The 25,451-nt window shown below is 33.9% G+C and overlaps 1 protein-coding gene across 1 annotated transcript; it reads right to left on the reverse strand.

Moving 5' to 3' along the window:
- Window positions 1–46: 46 nt before the first annotated feature.
- Window positions 47–2,068, reverse strand: LOC112765339 (RNA-binding protein 1). The gene is made up of 2 exons (XM_025811244.2): window positions 1,684–2,068; window positions 47–1,187 (listed from the first exon to the last, which is right to left on the reverse strand). The coding sequence occupies exons 1-2, from the start codon at window positions 1,915–1,917 to the stop codon at window positions 318–320; spliced, it is 1,104 nt and encodes a 367-aa protein (XP_025667029.1). The 5' UTR covers window positions 1,918–2,068; the 3' UTR covers window positions 47–317.
- Between the last annotated feature and the right edge of the window lie 23,383 nt (window positions 2,069–25,451).

A 25,451-nucleotide genomic window follows, 5' to 3' on the forward strand; every position in this document is an offset into this window, starting at 1 on the left:
AAAAAAAAGGCAATGTACGAGATAGATAACAAAAAAAAAAAAGAACTACTTCAAACAAACCAATTAAACCAACTATGAAAGAGAAAAAAAAATTAAAATTATTTTACAGAATATCCATCATTAAGCATGAACAGGAGCTAAACTACATATTTATGACACATAAGAAGGTATCTTCACAAATCTAAATTAACTAGAAGAGCTAGCCAAGAGGGTATCTCACATCATCTAGCAAAGAATATATGAACCTTTCATAGCCCAGAAGCAGTCAGAAAGTATATACCTACAGGAATTTGGGGTTCAATGACCCTATTAGTCTGTCAACTAGAAATTTCACCATTTGATCCTTTCAAATTAGAAGAGACCACATCTTGAGTCACACCTTGATGTAATGTCACATTGCCTGGAATGAATCCATTGGCAGTTAGAGGTTGATCAGATTTTATATTTCTTGCAGCGCCAAGTATGCCATTGTACCCTCTAGTTCCAACTACATTACCTACTACTCCTAGCCTACCACCCATATATGCAATATTCGGCAAAGCATTAGCATAAGGCACATGACATCCCTGAGGACTGGCTATCATGGGCCCATACCAGAAGTTCCTAGAAATATCAGACGGCATTGCATATCCGTTACTTCCATACCCACCCATAGGGTACCAACCATAATTGCTTGATCCATAGACATAAACACCATCGTTACTATACCATGGCTGAGGCGCAAAGCCAGGAACTGCGCAGCTAGGACTATAAGGAGGAAAACCTTTAGAGGCTCCTCTTTCACTCCTGTATCTTAGCTTATTAAAACCATCATAACCATAGTTTCCCTCTTTTGGAACAGCTCTCTTGACCTCCACCTGTCTACCATTCAAATCATGGAAACTTTTCACCATAACATTTTGTACCGACTCTTCAGAATCAAAAGTGATGAAACCAAATCCCCTAGGCCGGTGAGTTACGCTGTCCTGCATCACCACTACATCAGTTATACGACCAAACCGCTCAAAGTATTTCCTGAACTCCTCCTCTGAGATACCAGCAGACAAACCCCCTACAAAAATCTTTTTAGTCCTAATGTTGTCACTGCTACAGTCATTACAACTATAGTTACTCGCTCCCCTGTTCTGTACTTGATTTTGGTGTTGGTGTTGCTGCTCACTTCTTGGTATTGCTTTTTTCACTTCTACCTACGCATAATCAAACAGAACTGACCATAAGACTATCAAATAAATACTCCATTCCAAAGTAATAGCAACTCAACAGATTATTATCTATTTTACATGAATTTTATTCTTGCTTTCATAAATACCAACTATTTCGCTGTCTTACCACCTCCTCCATTGACCTTTCAGATAATGTTACTCTTCAACTACTCCTTTCACAATGTTTCTCCCCAAAAATTATATCAGTTATATTTTCCTTAATCACAGTGCTATAACCTTAAATGGTTAATGTTGTCGAATGAAGGGAAAATAATTATTTACGGGAAAAACTACGCCATGCATCATTGTGACTTTCATGAAAATAATTATGGATATTAAGAATAAGGGATTCAAACAGTAAAACCTCCAAGAATTCATTCCAATTATATCAAAACCCTAATTAATCAATCAAAGAATGCAAAAATGGGAGTAGGGCGAAAGTGAAGAAAACAAAACGAAGAAGCGAAGGAAAGTAGCTGACCGTTCTTCCGAGTATGACATGGGTGTCCTGAAGAGCTTTATCAGCAGCAGCGAGATCGGAAAAAGTAACGAAGCCGAAACCTCTAGGGATTCGGGTAGTGCGGTCCAAGGAGATGGTGCAATCCAAAACGACGCCGTATCTGGCGAAGTGATCTCTGAGTACGTACTCGGTGGTGTCACGCGAGATACCCCCAACAAAGAGCTTCGCTTTATCAGAATCCATCTTCAAATTCATTCTACTGTACACAAAATCCCTAAATCCCCAATTTCCCAATCGCAAACCCTAAAACCCCTAATTCCTTCACTCGCTACTACTACAGTGGTAACTGGTAACTCCGTACTCCTAGCATTGCAATTCGCATAATACAAACCCTAAAAAGTGAAAACCTACCTACGAACACCCGTACCCATTTTATTGTTTCACTTATTCTGGGCCTATGGAAGCCCATTGGGCCATATCCCCTTTGCACATGTTGTATTCCTATTTACTGGCCCAAACCTATCGAAAATTACATTAAGGCCAGGTCAAACCACGCTTAAGCAGGGTTTAAAGTTTTAAACAGTGTTGACATAAAAAAAAGTGGGTTTGATTAGTGGAAAATATTATGATATTCATTAAAAGATTGTTTCAACTATGCTCAATAGATACGGCTAAGTTTTAGTTTGGTAAAATTTTTATTTTTTAAAAATTATAGTATTTATAAATTAAATTAAAAATAGCTTTTAAAAAATACAAACAATTGTTGTTGTTTGATAAAATAAATTTTAAAATTTACAAGTACTATAACAGACATAAATATAAGTATTAAATTTGAAAATTAGTTAACATGTGGGGTTATATATTAGATTTTTAAATTTTGAAAAGTACAAGCTAACTTTAAAAAATTCTATCTTAGGTGCTTTCAAAAGTATTCCAATTTTTTAAAAGTTGCAAGTACAAGTACATGATTTTTTTTATTTACCAAACACAAAATGAGGACCTTAAACTTTAAAAAAACACAAGTATCTTTTCAAAAAGTTTTACCAAACTAAGCCTTAATCGTGAGAAACATGTGAAAGAAGAAAAAAATTGATTTTAAATAATGTCATTTATTAATTAAATAATGTGAGTTAATTGTACTGGTTTATTATCTTGAACTATTTAGTTTGGAACCATATAACAATGCAACTATTACTTGTCCTCTTGATTGGTTAATTGGTTGATACAATGTTTCACAAAATTACATCCCTGCTAATCTATTAGTAGGTAGGGGAATATAATCATAAAATAAAATATGTTAAGTTATGAAGTCAAATCAAAGCCCATAACCTGTGAAAGAAACATCGGCAAATTTGGAAAGCAGAGCTGAGTCATCCGCAGGAGGGAGTTGGTTAGTTAGTTAGTTACGAGTTCAGATTTATGACTCCAAAAACAGTTACTCTATCTTCTCTCCTGCCTCCTCCTGAAAATTGGACGCAGAATATTGTCTGGCAAATTCAGGAGGACAAGTTCTCTTTGGAATCCTACTAATTTAAGCTAATTAATGCCAAATCTTTATTCAAATCCCTGCAGTAATTGTACTATATTAATCAACTGTGATTGTTGAACGGTGAAAACTCAGGTGCAGTCGACTTCACGTGAAGTTGATAGTTGAGAGTCGTTAGATGAAAATTTAGTCAAATCAGTCAAATAATCTAACGGCTCTCAGTTATCAACTTCACGTCAGTCAAATAATCTAACGGCTCTCGGTTATCAACTTCACGTGAAGTTGACTGCACTTGAATTTTCACCTTGTTGAATTCATGAACCCTTTCGTTGTGTCCTTTTCATATTTTTACAATCAAGCACAAAATCTTCTCCCTCAACTACCTTAGTAAGTTAAATTATTCTTTTCCCCCCTTAAGCAAGGGCATAATAAGTAGAATTTCTGAGTTTGTGAATAATATAATGAGGTTTGGGAAAGGCGAAGAAACAATAAATAAGTCAAAGGAAAAGAAAGGAAAGCAACAAAAACTAAAACACAGAAGAAAAACAATTGTATATTCCTAACATGCACGCAATGTCCATGAATTGAATACACAATCCCAAGATCTCCTCACATGCCGGGTGTTAATTAAAGCAAGAGGAGGGTTCTCATTAAAATAATAACACTCTGTCTAACTCACGAGAATATTCGATAATTGCAACCCGTCCCTAACTAAAACAATTATTATTAATTTGAAGGATACATGAACACATAGGAATCAACATTAAATCATTTATCTAATCAATCTTTTTCCTATCTACTATTTAATTTAATTCTCTTTGCATGTGACAAGAAGGTTTGAATAATCCATGTTGTTGGATGTGAGAAGCGTCTCATTGAAGAAAATCGAGCAATGTAGACTATGACTAATTAATTCGTTTATTTATGGAAAACATGCCAATGTCAAATTTAACCCTTGTTACAATTTGACTGCATTTGAGTTGCAATAGACATTTTCGGCATTTCGCTACTTCGAGAATCAAGATCCTTACCTTGATAATTTGCAATTAAATAAGGGGGCTTTACGGGAAACATGTTTTAGGATATAAATAAAGATCCCGCTAGGGAGATAATGGACTATTTGTACAATGGGTTATTGAGTTACAGAATGAACATTTTTCATATTATCTAGAATAACCATCCGAGTACTAGCGATAATAAATTGATTTTGGGGTTCACTAAGGCTCGAACTCTTAATCTTTCGGATCTAACGCTCTAATACTATGCATAATACCACTCATCCCAAAAGTTTCAGTTGATGAAAAAATGTAACACTAATAATTATATCTCTAATACTCTCTAAACTTCTATTGTACACATTGTATAAATATTCTATTGGCTCCTCATACTTTCCCTATAAATATAGAGAAAAAAGAATGCATGGAGAAGCATCTTTTGGGAGGGTGTCCTCATTCCTATATATTTAATTGAATATCCTATCTTCATATTTTCTGTCGGGAAAAAAATACACGTATATAGTACTCAGAGCTCTGGCTACTACGTTTCCAAACAAGCATTTCTTTTCTTAGTGTTACGAGTTATTCGGATAAAAAAAATAAAAAAAAAATAAAAAAACCCTACTAAGTCCTACCATAGCAAAGGCAAAGCTAATGGATTCCATGAGTGCACAAGACCCAATTTTTTAATTTTAATTATATGTTTGAACGAACTCTAATTATTAATTAATAAGCAAATGTTTAGTATTTAAATTAGTTATAGAATAAAAAATTGAAAAAATAATTACGTAATAATTTTAATATTTTTTAATTAGTATATACGTATCAAAAAGAATACATATTGTCTGAATAACAAGTAGTATAAAGACATTTTTTAAAGAAGAATATTACACATATAAGTCTAATCAAATTAGTATAACATAATAAAAATCAATTATAGTTTTTTTGTCCAATACATTAAATGTATTAATAATATTTTAATTAAAATATTAATCTATTTAGTTTTTCTGTCCAATACTTTTAATGTATTATTTTAATTCAATCATGCTATATATACACTAAAAATTAGTCACTAAATAAGTTATTAATATAAAATACATACTAAAATATAAAATATACATTAAAAATAAATTAAACTACATATATTTATACACAAATACAAATATGAAAATATATTTTTTGTGTATATAATATTTTTTATTTTAAATTTTTTTAAAACTTACTAGTTTAATTTTATTTTCTTTTATATCTTTATTATTATATGACTATATCATTATTTGAAATAAATAAAATGCGAATAAAATCTTACCAACAACCATTTAACAGCACCCGACTCATTAAAAAAATGTACAAAAGCTCATTTCAAAATAATTAATATTAGTTAATTTTTTATTGTAAAATCATTTCATTAATCTCATTTTTGAAATATTCTAAATTTAAAATATAAATTTTAAAATTAAAAAATTAATTAATATTGACTAAAAATATTAATTATATAACTAAATTCATTAAAAAATTAGAAGATGTAAAAAAGGCATAATTGTCTTTAGAATTTACCTTCCATATGCCCTAAAAACATATGATAAGATTATTATTAATGAAAAAATTTTAATTTTTTAATAAATATAAAATAGTATTTTTTAGACACAAAATAGTTAAACCCTTATTTCTATTATAATCAAATTAATTACTAGCATGGTTCTGAAAATCGGACTGGACCGGTTAGTCGAACGGATTTGATCGAGAACCGCCAACAATTTTAATTTGGTTTGATAGATAAACCACTAATCTAAAAACTGTTCTAGAACAGTTGAAACTAACTAAGAACCGTTCAGTCAGACCGAACCGAAACTCAATTGGTTTTCACTTTTCAGCCTTAAACGTCATCGTTTTGGGTTTTAAATTAGACAAAAAATAAAGAACTAGCCTCACCATATTTATCTCTCATGCATCTGCTTCCCTCTCTCACTGCAGTCGTCCCACCACTGCCGTCGAATCTGGTCCAGTGTCGTCCCTACTGCTTCAGCATCATCGTAGCTCGTCTTTGTCATTGCGTCTCGTCGCATATGCTCGATGCCAACTCTCGTCTGCTCCAATTCCACACCCCACCCTCCTCTACTCAAACAATCGCATCTTATTCCTCGAGTTCGGTCTCAGTCCTGGTCTTTGTCTGATTCGTCGCGCTCCTACTGCCATCCGCCGTCGTCGTTGTTAAGTGACGAGGCAGAGAGAGAACGTGCTGCGAAGGGGAAAGAAGGGGTGGAGGTCGCGGGAGGAGGTGATGTGAAGGGTGAAGCCATTATTGCTTTTACCGTGTTTGAGCTCGAAGAGGACCACTAGAGCTACTACTTCTGTTGTTGCCTCTATCGTGCCTTGCTAACATGCTACCATTGATTTCATCTGCGCTCACTCTTGTTCTACTTCAAAATCATGCTAAATTTGTGCGTGTCTATCCTTTTTTAATGTGTTTATAAATAATAAAAGTAGACATTTTTTTTTATCATGATTTTAGTCTGAATATTTAATAATATTGAGCGTTGATTTTGCTTATTATAATTTTAGTCTAAACATTTGATCTTGTTAGAATTTCATAATTTTGTTATCGGCTCCTGAAAGTTGGGTTTCTTTTTCTAATACGCTTAACATAATAACGATTTGGACTTTTTAATAAAATAGTAGACAAAATGCTTAGTGAATGCTGCCATAGGCACAGTGCGTAACAAATTGAGGGTGCGTTTGGTTCAAATATTAGTTTTCAATTTTAAGAATATCATCTCTAAGAATACAATGTCTAGGAATAAGATTACTTGGCATATAGCATTTCTATGTTTGGTTTACAAAATCTAATACTTTAAAATTTTGTGTAATATTTCTGAGAACGAATAATTTTTTGTTTGGTTGGATCTAAATTTTTTGGTCATATTATGTAATATGTCTCTCTTACTCATTCAAATTAAAAGGTTAATGACTAAACTTAATAAATTCATGAAAAATTTACATATAAATATATTTCAAGATAAATTGAATATAATTATTTTTAGATAAAAATGTTTATTTTTATTTCCAAAACTATTTCCAATATCAATTTTTTTAATTTTCTTAAAAAATTAAATATAAAACTAATAGAATATTATTATTTTTTACATTGATTTTTTTTTTAATTTACAAAATAATTCTAATAATAAATTTACTATAATACCCCCTCATAATAAATTTACTATAATACCTCTAATAATAAATATATTTAATTAAAATTATTATTGATTCTATTTTTTTAATTTACTAAAATACCCCTAATAACAAATATCTTTAATTCGAATTAACATTATCACAATTAAAATTAGCACAAAATACTTACCTAATTATGTAATATATCAAAATTACTCTTAATTATTCAAATTAAAAAATTAATGATTAAACTTAATAAACACATAAAAAAATTTACATATGAATATATTTTCAATAATTAAAAGGTTAATATTATTTTTTTTGGACAAAAGAAATATTTTTATTTCCAAAAATACTCCTAATATCAAATATTCAACCAAAGTATTAGACTCTAGTTTTCTTAAAAAACTAAATATAAATCTAATCAAATATTATTACTTTTTTACATTTTGAATTTATAAAAATACCTCTAATAATAAATTTACTAAAATATCCTTAATAATAAATATGTTTAATTAAATTTATTATTAATTTTAAATTTTTAAATATACTAAAATACTCCTAATATTAAATATCTTTAATTCAAATTAACATTATCAAAATTAAAGTTAGCACAAAATACTTACCTAAACCATAATTCATAATTCACCTCATAATCCATAATTGAATTTATATAAAATAAATCTCAACAATTCTAATAACATGTATTAAAAAATTTTACTATTATCCAAATAAAAGTTACAAAGAAATCTTAAAAGTAAAAAATTGCTAGCACTAATAAACATACATGCACAACTCTTGTACAAGAACAATCCATCAACAAAATGAAATCAATATTACGATAAATAGCCTCACACATAGAAAAATGATCACAATTATCGAGTGTGATGTTTTCTCTTCTATTGGTTCCACATTTCTTGTGCAAGTTGATCCCTCCATCTACTCCAAGCATCGCTCTCAATATGGTGGATCGTTCCACTATCTACTCCAAGCATATTTTGATCTACTAACTCATCAATAGGATCCACAAACATCACTCTTCTAATGTGGTTATACAAAATACAACATGCAGTTTTGACTCTTCCTTGAGTCTTAATAGAATAAAATGACCTTTTTCTTAAAATTTTCTATCTTGCTTTCAATACTCCAAATGTCGTTTCAATGACATTTCTAACTTGTGAGTGTTTCATATTAAAAAGCTCTTGGGCTGTACTGGATTGATTATGTGAATTAAACTCACTCAAATGATATTTTTGTTCTTTATAAGGTGCCAAAAATTTTCCATAATTCATGTATCCAGTATCACATAATTAGTAATAACCTAGTGTGACATATAAAATTAAACAAAATTAATGAAATATCAAATAGTTACTTTGATAATATATTAAAGTCTCAATAAAATACCTCGGAGAACACTAAACCCATTGCAAAATAGTGCATCTTGCAATACCCTAGAATCTACAGCTGAACCCTCCCAACTCGCCAGTACATAGATAAATTGCATATCGAGAGTAACCACTCCAAGCACATTGGTTGTTATGTCACCTTTTTTGTTTCGATATCTAGACTTATTAGCCTCAAAGACATTGACTTTGATATGGGTACCATCTAAGGCCCCTAGACAATTCTAAAATCTAAAAAAAATTAATTAACTCTATCCTAAAGCACACCAAACATATTAGGTTTAATAACATTAGCAAGATAAATTACCTTGAACTATTATTATCGTTCATCCATTCTATCCTGGCTGGTTGAGGTTTCTTCAGTAAGAGATTATCACATCTCAAAATAGCATGCAATACGTCATTAAACCGCCTACTAAATATTTCTTCAGATTTCACAAATTATCTCTTTGTTACGCTAATTTTGACATCATGTGCTATAATATGTAAAAACATGGCAATCATTCTTCTACATCTATATTCCTACTTTGTTCTAACCTGCCAACCCCTCTAAGCATGTTACACAATACATGAAAGTCACGCCTGTCTATTCTTGTGTTTTCTATACATGCTAGATCACTAAAATAAATAATCCTATTGACACTAACATCCCTTACTACATGTCTACTATAACTATCATTCCATTTTTTTCTCAATTGCAATATAATCAAAATATAGCAAATCATCAACAACTTAACTATAAGGTCATTCATTAATTCGAAACGTAAAATCAAGCAGGCAATAACTCTCATATTTCTGTTTAGAATCCATTATGTCAAAAAAAGAAGAAAACATTAAAATATTTAGTTAAAAGAACATTGTAAATCAATTCAAGTATGCAATACATAATACAGATCATATAATTTAGTTTCATCTTCAAGACATATATGCAATACATATGAGTGCTACTTCAGTCTAGAATTGAAAACTACACTAATTAAAATGAAATTTTTCCATTTCAGTAGATGTATCACTGATAACTTCATCGTTTCAGTTGATGTATCACTGATAACCTCATCATCAAATCATAAGCAACAGGTCATGCATGCTACAACAATACAAACGTACGTGTGTGTGTGTTAAAGAAAGAAAACAATGGCTTCCATTGTTGCAAGCACACTTTTTTTCTCATCCAATGATTGGTGCGGAATTTATAACCCACAAACTTACCGGCAAGTGCACCGGGTCGTACCAAGTAATACCTTACGTGAGTAAGGGTCGATCCCACAAGGATTGATGGATTAAGCAACAATAGTATTTGATAGGCTTAGTTAGACAAACAGAAAAGAGTAATTGAGAGTTCAAAAGCATTAAACAATAAAGAAGAGTTTGAAGACAGGCAGGTGAATAAGTTGGGAGTAAAATATTGAGAAGACAGTTAAGGCTTCAGAGTTATCTATTTTTCCGGATTAACTTTTCTTACTGACTATTTTAAACATGTAGGATTTAATTTATGGCAACTATATGTGACTAGACCCTAATTCCTTAGACCTTTCTAGTCTCCTCTAAAATTCATCAACAGCCAATTCCTTGGTCAATTAATTCCAATTAGAGGGTGATGATCAATTTCCAGTTTATATGCCACAAAAACTCTAATTACCCAAAAATAAAAGGATTATATGTTACGTATCCCGTTAAATCCAGATAATTAAAATTTAGGAGAATATGTTTTCAAGCTGTTGTTCAAGTAAAAAGCTTTGCCAAGTTTTACAAGAACTCAAATAGAAAAAGGGTCATACTTCCGTTCCACCCAAAATCATAAAATAAAGAGCGAAAACAATTCTTAAATTATAAATTCATACATAAATTAAAATAGAAAAAGCAATAAAATTAATTCATAGAAATAGACAGAGCTCCTAACCTTAACAGTGGAGGATTAGTTGCTCATAGTTCAGAGTAAAAAACTAGGATTGTAAATTGGGATGGAATGGGATCCTCCCCAGGACCTCCTCAAAGGAAGGAAAGCTCCCTCCTTTTATAACTAATCATAATAAATTTAAAATCTACTATCTAAAACTAAAAATTAAAATAATATATTTTCCTAATTTAAGATTTGAATTTAAATTTGAATTAATTAACAGATTTTCAGTTGATGGGTGGGGACCACTTGATTTGTCCATTCTGCAGCTTCTAATATGTGTTTTCTGGGCTAAAAACTGAGTTAAAACAGCCCAGAAATCGCCCTCAGCGTTTCTGTCAATTCTGCAGATCGCTCATGTGACGCGTCCGCGTCGTCCACGCGTCCGCGTCATTTGTGCAGATTCCAGTCCACGCGTTTGCGTCATTGCAATTTCCTTCATTCCGCGCGGTCGCGTGAGCCATGCGTCCGCGTAGGTATTCGCTGGTCATCTCCTTGGGTTCTTTTCTTTCTCTGCAGAAACTTCATCAAATCCATCCGAATGCTACCTAAAATAAATAATTTTGTACAAAACTCAAAATAGCATCCATAGTGGCTGAAATATAATTAATTCTTAATTAAACTCAACAAATTAGATGTGAATTCACTAGGAAAAGATAGACAAAATGCTCACGCATCAATGATCCAATTCATTGACTCAAATCTCCTAACACACAAACACCACATCACCATTTCATATAAACTCAAACATACAACAATAACATAAACAACAATTTCTGCATAAATTCTTAATCTCAACAACACAATCTACAAACTCAAAATTCTCAAACCCAACAACATGGATAGGCTTGTGAAATCAAACAGAAAGAAGTGAAAGTTGTGTTCATCAAGTCCCAAAGTGTAGCTCCACTTTCAAGCTCACAAACCTAATGCACACAAAGACAGTGGTATAACAGAAGGAATAGGAAAAAAATAGAATGGCGATATTTTATTGCTATTGATCCAATACTAAAACAGAAGCCTTTGGCATAACAGCCATATAGCCACTAGAATGTGAAGTTTTTCAATCAATTCTATATAACGAAAAAAGGCAAGGATGAAACATCCGAAGATCACAAGTCCTTGAACTTACAGCAGATGAAGAGCCACTGAAAATACAAAAGTGTTGCATTTTATTTGTTCCCAAGTGAGAAACGTGCAAATTCAAAATCATTTATCACTGAAAAATATATACAAACAATTCATTTCCATAGGATGACTAATATTGCAAATAAATCCAAACAAATATTTGGAGAAATCAAGCTCGTCGCCGTTATGCACGACCTCGTAGTGGCAGAAGAAGAAACACGAACACAAACAAAACAAGTGTAGAAGTAGTGAATCTTCCTTCTACAATAAGGTGCGTGGTGGTCGTGTGAATCTAAATCGATGGCGAGGCAGAGCAGACACCGGTGAAGACTCCATGAATTTAGAAAAAAAATACTGGTAGGGTTTAGTTTTCATGGAGGAAGGACTCTGTTAGGGTTTAGTTTTCTAATGAAATGAGAAAGAAAAATCTAAAGAGGAAGAGTTAGGGTTAGGTTAGTAAGAATAATTTAGTCATTTTATTTTGTCATACACATTCCATTCCCATTAAAATTAAAGATAACTAAGAGAAAGATGGGAATACAATTGGTGGTATTTTAATTCCAAAGAATAAAAATTACTTGAAAATATGTTTTTAAACTTTGAAAGAAACTTGGGAATAAGATATTTTCATCTAATTTTTTTTAAAAATACTCTAATATTTTCTCAATCACACACACCGTGACATCATTCATGTTAGTATTACTTAGGTTAAATTGTTGCTTTGTTTTGTGCTATGCTAAAAAAAATTGTGCTGAAGTCTTAATCCTTGTTAAATTTTAAAAAGTTTGTTATTCTTGGTTAAAAATGTGCTGAAATTTTGTTAAAATTTTACTAAAAATTTTGTTAAGTTAGAACTTAAATTTTCAAGTTACTGGTGTCTTTAACTTTTATTTGTTCATTTTGATTATCTGACTTTTGTTAAAGAAGGAATAAATTAGTTAATTTTGTTTTTAATTCAATAAAAAATAAATTGAATTAAGTCAATTAATGAGATTAAAAGTTATTAATATATTTTATGTCAATTTTTTTGTTATTTATTTTTTGAATTTATAATTTGATAAGATTATAAAATTTTAATTTATGAAATGTTTTAAATTTTAAATTTAAATAATATTTTAATATTTATATTAAACTATAATTATATTTTAGTATATTTATTTATATTTTATTTATTATTTTATTATAAAATAATTATTCTAATTGAACTATAGTTAAATCAATTCAATCAATAAATTAATAAATCAATAACGAAAGTAATTTGACAATCCATTCCATTTTTTAAATTTTAGATACTAGTGATTGGTATTCAATGAAGGACTCAACGAAGAAGCTAACTAGCTAAGGGCCTCCACTCGGTATTTATCAATCCGATGATGATGATTATGGTGGTGGTGGCGCATTGTGCGGAGAATGTGCATGCTATATATACGAAATTGAATACAGAAACCGATGAGATGACATCAAAGTTGTTGAGCAATGTAATGTGGCTGCTTGAGGAAACAAATTAAAGACCTTGGAAACTGGAAATATTTGTAGTAGGATTCTCCAGTGACATCCAAATTGACCATTGAGACTTGTGACTATGCTTAAAAGGATTGACTCTTTCTTTAGTTTGACCGAAACACAGTGGTGACAAGACATGCCTTTAGGATTACACATACACCCCACATTTCAGCTCCGTTTACCAAGAAAATTAGTCTCTCTTATGTTTTAATGCATCGATATCCGTAGTGTGTATATTATTACTATCTTGAATTATTGTTGTTCTTCAAAGTAATAAAAATAATACTCAAACTAGGTAATTAATTAGAGTGGTTAGAAATAAGAGATCAAATTAAAGAAAGTGTAGGTTTTATGTATATTTTGGTCTAATCAAAACTACAATATATAAAAGGTATTTATAAGTACTAAATGAATCAAAGTAATAAAGGCATAGAATTCTACAATTAATATACAGATATGCTATATAAATATAAACGATACTAATTGATCTAAATTGATTCTAATGATTCTCTAACATCCCCCTTCAAACTCAAGTGGGAGCTAAGGATACCAGCTTGAGTTTGGATAACAAAGTCTGGAAACGAGTCGGGTGATGAGCTTTCGTGAAGATATCAGCAGTCTGATCCAGTGTTCCAATAGCAATGAGACGAACAACATCAATAAGGATACGTTGCCGAACAAAGTGACAATCAATTTCAATGTGTTTGGTGCGTTCATGAAACACATCATTATGTGCAATCTGAATAGCACTGCGGTTATCACAAAAAACATCAGTAGGAGACGACTGAGGAGCACCCAGATCTTCGAGGAGCCAACGAACCGAGATAACCTCAGCAGTGGTGTCAGCGAGGGCACGGTATTCAGCTTCTGTGCTTGAGCGAGCAGTGAACGTTTGCTTCTTAGCACGCCAAGAAATGAGAGCATCGCCAAGAAACAAACAGTAACCAGTAGTAGAACGACGATCAGTGGGATCACCAGCCCAATCAGCATCGGAGTAAGCCTGAAGAGACAAAGAGAAATGGGCAGAAAAATAAAGGCCATGAAATAGAGTGCCTTTGATGTAGTGAAGAATGCGAAGAACTGCCGCATAGTGAGTAGTACGAGGAGCTGACAAGAACTGGCTAAGTACATGAACCGGATAGGCGATGTCTGGTCGGGTGACAGTCAAGTAGACGAGACCTCCAACTAACTGTCGATAGAGAGTCGGATTATCCAAAACAGTGCCATCCATAGGGGTAAATCGAACATTAGGCTCAAGAGGAGTAGACTCAGTGCGACTATCTGTAATCCCAACGCGAGCAAGAAGATCTGAAGCATACTTAGCCTGAGATAGATAGATGCCATCATCGGTGGAGATGACCTCGAGACCAAGAAAATAGCTGAGAGAACCAAGATCTTTCATCTCAAAGGTACGGTGAAGTGAGGCTTTGAGATCAAAGATACCATCAACATCATCTCCAGTAAAGATCATGTCATCAACATACAAAAGTAGAAGAACAACTTCACGTTTACTTTTACGAATGAAGAGGGCATTCTCATGAGGGCTAGAATAAAACCAAGACTGCATATGGTAGTGCTGAACTTGTCAAACCATTCACGAGGAGCTTGCTTAAGTCCATAAAGTGCCTTACGAAGGAGACAAACCTTACTAGAAGGACAAGAATATCTCGAAGGTGGTTTCATATAGACTTTCTTTTTCAAATCCCCATTAAGAAATGCATTCTTCACATCCATCTGACTGAGAGACCATTTTTTAACTGCGGCAATGGAAAGAAGAGCTCTAAGGTAGCGTTTGTTTTCGGGGGCAGGACACGGAGACATGGACAGCATTTGTTTAAAAAGTGTTTGGAAGCAGAGACATGGACAGTGGACATATTGTCTCCGAGACAGTTTTTTATAATTTTGTGTCCACTCTTTCACGAAGGACAACGATGGACACGGGATTTGGAAGAGTGGACACGGACAATTTTATAAATTTTGTTTTTCTTTTTTTCCACTATTACCCCTTTTTATTTTTCCTATTGCGTTGTTCAGAGATACTTTTTTCTTCCTGTTCTTCCTCTATCTCTTTCTTTTCCAAGTACTCTCTCGTTTCTGTAGAATTTTTTATTTGGGGTAGATAATTCTTTTATTTTTATCGTTTTACTTCAATACCATTTTAACTTTATATTATATTATTTGATTTGTAATAAAAATAATAACAAAAATAATTAATCTTGAAACTTTTGAAAGATAAATATTAGTAAAAGTAAAATTAATCTTTTAAAATGTTAAAAAATAATTTATAAATTGTAATTGATTTTATATAATTTAAAGAAAAATCAGTTTTTTATAAAAAAAAATCAGTTTTTAGATAAACAAAATTAGTTTTTTTTAAATAAAAATAGATTTTTATATGCAAAAACTAATTGTTTTTTCATATAAAAATAGATTTTTTTTAAAATTAATTTTTTATTTAAAATTAATTTGGCTTATTAACTTAAATAAAATTTTTTATTAATCAAACTTAAATTTATTTTTTTTGTTAATCTTAACCATATGTATTCCTACATATTAATAATAAATTTTAAAATAAAATAATTATATTTATAAATTTTATTTTAATATAAATATTAATATATTTTTTTATTAAAATTTTTTGCCTCTTCAAATATTTTTTTCAAGTTTCGTTTGTACTCTTACGTACTCTCATTTTTTATTAAATTAATTTGTATTGATGTAGAAAATTTGGAATCACAGGGCTATTTTAGTCATTTCATATAATATTTTAGTCTTGTCCATGTGTATCCAAACATAATACTAGACATTACATTAGTGTCTTGTCCATCGTATCCAAACACAATACACAAAAGATAATTTTTAGTGTCTCCGTCCTATTGTCTCCGTTTCAGTGTCATGTTCTGTCCTGTCTCTGAAAACAAACGCAGCCTAACAGACGTAAGACGAGTGACAGGAGCAAAAGTCTCTTCATAATCAATACCATACTCTTGCGTACAACCTTGAGCAACCAAGCGGGCCTTATAACGGTCAATAGAGCCATCAGAGCGAGTCTTGATCTTGTATACCCATCTACTACCCACAACTTCCTGATCAGAAGAAGGATCAACCAAATCCCAAGTGTGTGCTTTTTCAAGTGCCTGTATTTCTTCCTGCATTGCTTGTTGCCAATTTGGGTTTGAGGAGGCTTCTATGAATGACTTAGGTTCATGTTGATGAAGGATAGTAGAAAAGCAATGGTAATAAAAAAGATGAGGAGGTGGATTCCTTACCCTAGAAGAATGAGCGGGAGGAGGAGGCATGACGGTAGGAGCAGGATCATCGTCTGGTCTGGAATCATCGAGAGATGGAGAAGGTGGAAGAAAAGGAGGCTGTGGAGGGTCACTCGAGATAGAATCTGTAGAATCATCACTAGGAAAAAGATCAACATTGGGGTTAGTAAACAAAGGTGACTGAGTAGTAGGAATGGACTCAAAGGATGAGAACCGAGAAAACATGTGGTGTTCCCAGAAGACGACATGACGAGATATACGAATACGTTTAGAGAGAGGATCCCAACAACGATAACCCTTGTAATCAGTGCCATAACCAAGGAAACAACACATACGAGCCCGAGGTTCAAGTTTACTATGTTCATGAGGCTAAAGAAGAACAAAACATACACAACCGAAAACTCGAAGAGAACTATAATCTGGGGAGGTATGATAAAGACGCTCAAAGGGAGTCTATTGATAACATGAACAGCAGTAAGAACAGCTTCACCCCAAGTACGCTCAGGACACGAAGAAGAAACGAGCATTGCACGGACAGAGTCAAGAATGTGACGGTGTTTGTGTTTAGCTCTACCATTTTGTTGAGACATACCAGGATAAGAAAACTCAGACAAAGTACCCTGTTCTGCAAGAAAGGTTAAGAGTTTGGAATCACGGTATTCCATAGCATTATCACGTCGGAAAACCTTAATGACCTTGGAAAACTGAGTTTTAATCATAGTAGCAAAGTTGATATAGATCTGAGGTAACTCATGGCGATTAGTCATCAAATAAACCCAAGTAAAACGGCAATAATCATCAATGAAAACGACAAAGTATCGAGCTCCACCCATAGAGGCAGTGGGAGCGGGGCCCCAAACATCAGAGTGAATGATATCAAAAGGAGAGCAAGAAAGAGATAAATTATTGTGAAAAGATAAACCAGGTTGTTTGGCAGTTTGGCAAGAAATGCAGTCAAAAGATTCATTTAGAACTTGACCTAAAATACCCTGAGACACAAGAAGACACTGTTTTTCTAAGGAGGTGTGGGCAAGACGTTGATGCCATAAGTGAAGGGTAGAGGGAGAAGACGTAGCACAGAGATTTGGTACAGGAGGAATATGAAGATTCTCGAGTTCAAACAACCTTCCGATCTTACGTCCAGTCCCGATGATTTGTCTCGTCCGAGGATCCTGTACACGACAACCAGAAACGAAAAAAGTGACTTCAAAACCCAGATCAACAAGTTGACCAACAGAAATAAGATTGAAGTTTAATTTGGGAACATAATAAGTATCAGGAAGATTAAGAGTTGACTGGGATATAGAACCCTTATGTGTTGCATGCAAGAGGGAGCCATTTGCAGTATTGACAGAAGGTCCATTTGTAGTGGTAGACATGGACGAGAAAATATTACGCAACGGAGACATGTGATTAAAGCAACCCGAGTCAAAGTACCATTTAGAATTACCTGGAGGGGTCGAAAAAGCAGCAAGGGTATTACCAGAAATGGAGAAAAGACGCTGAAGAAGAGATGCAATATTAGATAGAGAGACAGGAGACGAGTTGAGTGGATCAGGACGTGGTGGGCGAGTAGGATAGGCAGTAATTAAATGTCCCGAGAGCTTGCAGTAACGGCAGAACAGCTGTGAACAATGGTAGCTAATATGACCTTTCTGGTAGCATGTGCGATATTCAGCAGAATGACAGTCGGGGAAGAGGTTCCCAGAATGGTTACAGTTTCGACACAATTTACCCTTTCTATCGGTGACAGCAAAAACATCTGGCTTTTCTATGATAGTAGTCACAAAGATCAAAGAGAGGAGAGAAAACGGCAATTTTTGGAGCAGAAAATGAGAAATCGAAGTGCAGAATCGGAAAGAGCTCACCAAAAACCTTAGGGAGGGTCCCACTGCCTGCCACGTCAGTGACACGTCAGCGCTACATCAGCGGAATGGTGACACGTGGCATCCCGTGAGAGGACAGAGAAGACAGACAGGCGATGAGGTGGAGAGCGGGTCAACCAGCGGTCCAGGTCGGGTTGAGCGCGGGTACGCGGGTTGCAGGGAAAGCTGGCGGCGTGACATGTAGAAGCTCCAGGATCGTGCGATCGGCACTAATATTCAACGGCTACTGAAGAACAATGGAGGTGGGCAGGGAGGTTCCGGCGGCGCGTGAGGGCGCGTCCGGTGGCTTCAGGCGACGATTCCGGCGGCGTTGGAATCCTGACGGAGAGACGAACACGATGATAGCAGAGGTGACGAGCCAAAGCGTCGGAAACAGAACGAAAAATGAGAGCAAAGAAGCACTGTCGAAAGAGAAAAATAAGGAGGCTATGAACAAATGTTCATTGGAAAAAAAACTTTAGGCTCTTGATACCATGTTAGAAACAAGAGACCAAACTGAATAAAGTGTTTTGTGTACATTTCGGTCTGATCAAAAGTACAATATAGAAGGGGTATTTATAGGTGCTAAATGAATCAAAGTAATAAAGACATAGAATCCTACAATTAATATACAGATATGCTATATAAATATAAACGATACTAATTGATCTAAATTGATCTAAATTGATTCTAATGATTCTCTAACAAGAGTATTAGTTAATTACAATTAGCTTTTAATTAACAAAAATTATTTTTAATATAAAAAATCTTTGAGTATTATACATTTATATTTTATTATAATATGCTATGCTAGAATATAGAGGTACAATATGTTTGAATTAGATCACATGTTACTTTCAGTAGAACCAGCTTTGAAAAAAAAAAGACACGTGGTTCTATGGAGCCAGCTTTTGCAGGGAAGAAAGACGCACGGCGAGCTTCCATCAATATAAGAATTGTGTGTTGCTGCATGTGGTTCAAAGATTTTCTTTCTTTTTTTCAGAAAATTTGCGCAGTTTTTAAGTGATTCTATTCATTTTTTGACAATTTTTCAACACGAAAAATGCGTGTTGACAGTATATTTGTATGTAGGAGACATGCTTAATCCAAAAATACACGACGCAACAAAAGTTTAGCTTTAAAAGCCCCCACCCAAGCTCTCTTCCTCAAACGAGTGTGATTTTGCCTTGTTAATAACAGAGAGTGAACAAAGTGAAGAGAATTTTTTCAGTCTAAAAAAGGAGAATTTTTTAGTGTAGAAGAAGACAGTGAAGTGAACCAAAGAGCTTTCAGTGTATTTAGAAAGAGTATTTAGTGTATCTAGTGTGAGGTTCATACATAACAAATTATAAGCGTGTAAAAGTGGTACGTGATTATACGTTGGCGACAAAACATATTGTCAACTATTTGGGACAACATAATTATGTAAGTTTATTATTTTTGCTTTTTCAGAGCTTACTATTTGGTTAATATTATTTTTAACGTAATTATTTTGGTTAATATTATTATTAGTAAAATTAGTATAATTAATTATTTGATTAATTTTTTTATAGATTTTCTGTAATAATATTATTATATGTTCTGGCAAGGATACTCTGTCGAGCTATAAGTCGGCTCCGCGCTCTTCCTCAAGCCTTTGAGAATCTCTTGGTCAGCGGGAAAGTAATCCTTAGAACTCGGTCCCAAGAGTGAAACCTGCAGAAAGGATTCCGACGCTCCAGTTAGTGGAATATCTTTGAACTCAAGAGAGTAAAGTGAGTGTGTTATTCTTTTGTTCTTCTGCTCCATATCCTCGGCCGAGAACTTTTATTTATAGTCGCTATAGGAGAATTAGCCGTTAGTTATTTTCGAGTTCTCAGGAGCCGAGATCTTAGGGATGTTGGAGATGTCGAGAGAGTTTGTTATGGTAAGTGGTTTTTGCCAAGGTATAACTTGTGATGGTTATTAGTGGCTAAGAGAAGAGAGGTTGAATTTTAGCTTCTTTTTCTGCAAAATAGTACTTTTTTATTTTTCTAAGTAACTTAGGAGATATTTTTACTTTTGTCTTATAACGAGTTGAAATACATTTTCATTTTGTCTTCTGAGTAACAGAAACAGAAGTAAAGTAGAGAAGAAGGAATAACACCCAGATGTATCCAGGTTCAACTACTTAGTGCCATGTAGCCTACATCCAGTCTCCATCACAACTGTGACGGAATTTCACTATCTTTAAACAGATTACAATCACCAATTCTTTCCTAGGATCTACCCAATCCTATCTAGGACAAATCCAGATTCTAACCCAATCTGAATTTGACTAGACCTCAATCTAGCTTTCAACAATAAAGTGCTAACCCAACTTGCAAGGGAATCCTCACAAGATCATGAAACAAAAAGAAAGATGTACAAAGAAATTCTAAGACATCTTATGGCTTTTTCTCAAAATTTAACTTACTGTCTTTTTTCTCTCATTGGCTTTTTCTTATAAACCTCACCATGTTTGTATTTTTCAATGAGACTCAGACAAATTAAACTCAGAAAAAGAAAATACTAAATAAACAACATGAAGGAGAGGAACTCAAACAACTTGTGTAGCTATGAGATTGAACTCTGTGTTTTTTACTTATTCTCCTTACTTTCAACCCTAATGTTGTCTTCTTCTCCATCATTAGAGTTTTACAACGGCTTCATCAGAGAGGAGAGAGAAAACCAAATCTATTGCATGCAACTCATCTTTTCTCTCTCATCCTTTTTTTTCAAGCTTCTTCAATCTTGATCGTAGAGCCTTGCTTTGGCTCCCATTTTTTTTTTAGCGTTGATGAGCTTCTGAACCAAGTTGACTTCACATTCTCCATTATTGCTTGTTCCGTGCTTGTAACCTTGTGGCTTTCTTCTTGGTTCGTCGATGTAGCACAAATGAGGAAAGATACTTCTTGATGTGCTTTGACCGAATGAGACTAGCTACTTGGCTGTAGCCCCTTCCTTCTTGCTTGATTTTAGAAACAAGCTTTTTGTTCTTCACTCTCCAAAGCTACTGTACTTTCCTTTTCTTTTTTTCTTTCTTGTTGAGTGAATGATGTGACCGAAGTGAAGAGAGAAAGGAGAGAGAAGAGAGGACTTGGCTTTCGATAGAAGCTTTAGAAAAATTAATTGAATTGAATTTTAGGTTCAAGTATAGTGAGGTGTAGAGTGCGTAACTGTATGAGGCTTGTGGACTATTTGGTTCATTTCTTTTGTTCCTCATACTTGAGTTATGGGCTTAATTGGTTTTCATTTTGATGGACTATAATGTATGAATAGTTTAGGCCAAGTTTCCAAACTTATTTTCCTGCATGCAAACATAACATAATCATATAAAAATTAATAATTCTTTTTATAATGTTTGTTCATTATATAATTAAATATTAGTTTTTCAAATTCAACATCTTGTTTCGTTCGAATTATATGGGATACAATACACAGTCTCCAAACTTGACTTACCGAGCTTATATTAGTAAGTTGAGCTTTTCTTAGGTAGTTATACCTCGTCTATAGACAACTTTGTGTTATGAGCCCCTAAGCTCAATGTGCGTTGTCTTTTGACAAGCTTGGGCTTTTGGCTTGGTAATAATAATAATAATAATAATAATAATAATAATAATAATAATAATAAAAAATAAAGAATTAAAATAATAATAAACAATGATGATAATAAATGGTAACTTTGTGGGTTGTCTTGCAATAAATGTGTGCCTTTCTCTAGGAAAAATCTTTACCGTTTATTTGTCATGGGAAGTAAACAGTTTTACCGAATCAGCCACTAAATTAGTGGGGTGTAATAATGGGCTTTATTGCCATTTTTTATCTTGAAAAGAGACACAATTTCTAAAACTGGTCTTCTTGTGCAGGTGTTGAATGAGACAGAGACATGACGTCAAAAGGTTAGTGTCTCTTTCTTTTCCTTGTCTTTTAGTTTCGGTGATGGCTAGAAAAAAAAAAAAGAAAAAGTGGTTGAGGTAAAAAAGGAGAACCCTTACGGCTGGGTGCATGTTGATGTAAAGCACCGTGCCTCTTTGTATTATGACACTGAGTCTCTGCGTGAGCTCAAAGCTTTGAAATTGGTCAAAGACGATGCTGGTATTGGTGTTGATGTACTCCCCTGTAGTAGTGAAGAAAGGGTTTGTGAGAGAAGAGGGGACTGGGCGTATATATATATATATATATATACGCCCAGTCCCCCCTTCTCTCACAAACCCGGTTTGACAGAGCTTCATTTGAGGTTTCCATTTTCTGAGTTTGAATGCAAGGTTTTGACTCAATTGAACTGTGCACCTTCGCAGTTACATCCAAATTCCTGGGCATTTTTACGAGCTTTTGAATGATTGATGGATTTTTTGGATTTTCCCGCATCTCTCAACATTTTCTTTTCTTTGTTCCAGTCGAAGGGAGTGCGAAAAGGTTTATGGATTAACCTTAGTAGCTTCCCTGGTCGTTCCTTGTTTTTGTTATATAAATCTTCTTTCAAGAGTTTTAAATCTATGTTTATAAAGATTCGGTCATCAGAGACCGAATACCCTTTCTTGTTAGATGGTGAGTTGATAGAGAAATTTCTGTTGTATTGATGCCCGGAGCTAATGCAAATTCTTGAAGCTGTGGAGAGAAATGAAGAAGAAAAACTCTATTTAGATTTCTTGATAGAGTGTTTTGTAGTTTGTGAACTTTTGTCTATTTCTGAAATGTTGAAATTTGAGAAGGAAAAAGATAAAGAGGGATTAAAGGCTTATATAGGTAAATGTGTGTTTTTTTTTGTTTTTTGTTGGCTAGTTGCTAATTGCTGGCACCACTTTGCAACCTACCACTAAAGGTGGAACTACTCAAAAGGTGGATATTGATACCTCTACACCTATAAATACTCTAACACCCTAAAGTATTCTTCAAACTCTAATCAACTAAAAACTGCCTAAGACCCTTGCTAAAAGCATCAGAGTCTGTTGTACCTTCACTAAGACGTTGGACGGCGGCACCTCGGCACCAGAGAACGTCGGACGCAATCAGCGAAAAGAGCTTGGACCTCACGTTTAAGCCCAAATCACCCTGATTCTAAGTAAGCCTCAGAACATTGGTTTCGTTGTTGGGGATCTGGTAATCAACACCGTACGATGGCAGATGACATTCCATAAGATGGACACACGGGATCCAATTTTAAAGCCAGATAAGAAGAGCAATATAATGATGAGAGAGCATTAGATATACCTCCCCGAGTTGATAACAAAAAAGGTATTTCTAGAGATGCACATCAGTGCAACCTGGAAGGACACAGTATAAGCTCAAAAATACATCAATATGAAGGATAAAGGATTAAAGATCCTACAGAAATTATGGGGCTTATCCACGGACATCAAGGTCGGCTTGAACAACTCGAGTAGGAGCTAGAACGACAACGTGAATCCGAAATAGTCATGAGAAGGTAGGTAAGAGAATAGAGAGAGTTAGAGAAAAACTCTCGAAACTAGGATCTAATTTCAAGGGTAGGAGACCTCACATTGATAGGGAAGAAACACCTTTAGGAGGTGAAGATCCATTCATAGAGGAAATGACGCGGGCTAGAATTCCTAGAAACTTTAAAAGCCTGGACATAGACCTCTACGACGGAACGACTGACCCGAGATATCATTTAAGTAATTTCAAAAGTCGAATGTACTTGGCTGACGCATCAGATGCAACTCGTTGTAAAGCTTTCCCGAGAACATTAACCAAGGCTGCAACGAACTGGTTCAATAGTTTACCACCAAGATTGGTAACTTACTTCGATGATCTTGCACTTCACCCGATTTTTCATCTAAAAAGATAAGGTCAAGCATGCGCTATACTTTTGGGAGTAAAACAAAAAGTTGGAAAATCTCTACGAGCTTATATGGAAAGATTCAACAAGGCATGTTTGGAGATTCAGAATCTACATACCAAAAGAGTTTTCATGGGACTAGTTAACGGCCTCAGAGAAAGTCCCTTCTCTCTACAAAAAAAAAACGCTGAATACCGTCAGAATTACCATTAAAAAAGTGAATAAAATTTGACCATAAAATATTTACCGCCTGATTTTATGTCGGTATTTATCCGACGGAATAAACCTCGCCAGTAACATATTGCTAGCGAATTTTTTGCGTTCAATGATAATTTTCATCGGATTTAGCGACGTAATATAAATAGTAAGAAAACAGAATTTATTGAACATTACCGTCGAAAATTTTTTGATCGTAATGTTGGCACCATATCATACGTCTCCGTGCCATTTTACCGACAGATTAATTCGACGGTAATGGCGATAGATTTTTTTAAAATTTAAAAAATATTGACTGGGCTATTACCGTCAGTATTCCGACATTAATTCAGATGGTAGTCTTTTTTATTTTTTAATAATATTTTTTTGTCCATCTATAATGTACCATGATAATTAATAATGGAAACTGTAGTCCTTACTAAGGAATGTAGTGCAATAATTCAGAGCAAATTGCCAAGAAAGATGCCAGATCCAAGGAGCTTTCAGATTCCATGCACCATTGGTAGCACAATCTTTGACAAAGCCTTATGTGATCTGGGTGCAATTATCAACTTAATGCCCTTGTCTGTAATGAAAAAGCTGCAAATCAAATAGGCACAGCCTACAAGGATAGCATTACAAATGGCAAATAAGTCTCTGAAACATGCACATGAAATAGTGGAGAATGTCTTAGTCAAGGTAGGAAAATTCTTCCTCCCAGCAGACTTTGTGATACTTAACATGGGAGAGTATGAAAACGCCTCCATAATCCTGGGAAGACCATTCCTAGCCACTGGGAGAGCTCTTATTGATATGGAAAAAGGTGAATTTGTTCTGAGGGTGCATGAGGAGCTTTTGATCTTCAAGGTTTTTAGATCCATACAACATTCAAGTGAAGAAACTAAGTGCATGAAGAATGAAGTCACTAATCCAAGTCTCCAAGAACCCCTTAATGAGGTAAAACAGAGTTTGCAACTCAAGCTTCCTTTGGTGAGAATCAATACAATTCTCCCTGACATCAAACCTAAGTTTGGTGTTAGGTATGCATCATCCACCAAGGAGGAAGTTCCCAAGAAGAAG

This window comes from Arachis hypogaea, chromosome 17 (genome assembly GCF_003086295.3).
Source record: "Arachis hypogaea cultivar Tifrunner chromosome 17, arahy.Tifrunner.gnm2.J5K5, whole genome shotgun sequence".
Taxonomy (NCBI): Eukaryota; Viridiplantae; Streptophyta; class Magnoliopsida; order Fabales; family Fabaceae; genus Arachis; species Arachis hypogaea.

Coding starts and splice junctions, on each gene's coding strand:
- LOC112765339 (XM_025811244.2), bottom strand. CDS start 1,917: ATGAATTTGAAGATGGATTCTGATAAAGCGAAGCTCTTTGTTGGGGGT. Junction 1,188..1,683: donor ATGTCATACTCGGAAGAACG/GTCAGCTACTTT, acceptor GATTATGCGTAG/GTAGAAGTGAAAAAAGCAAT.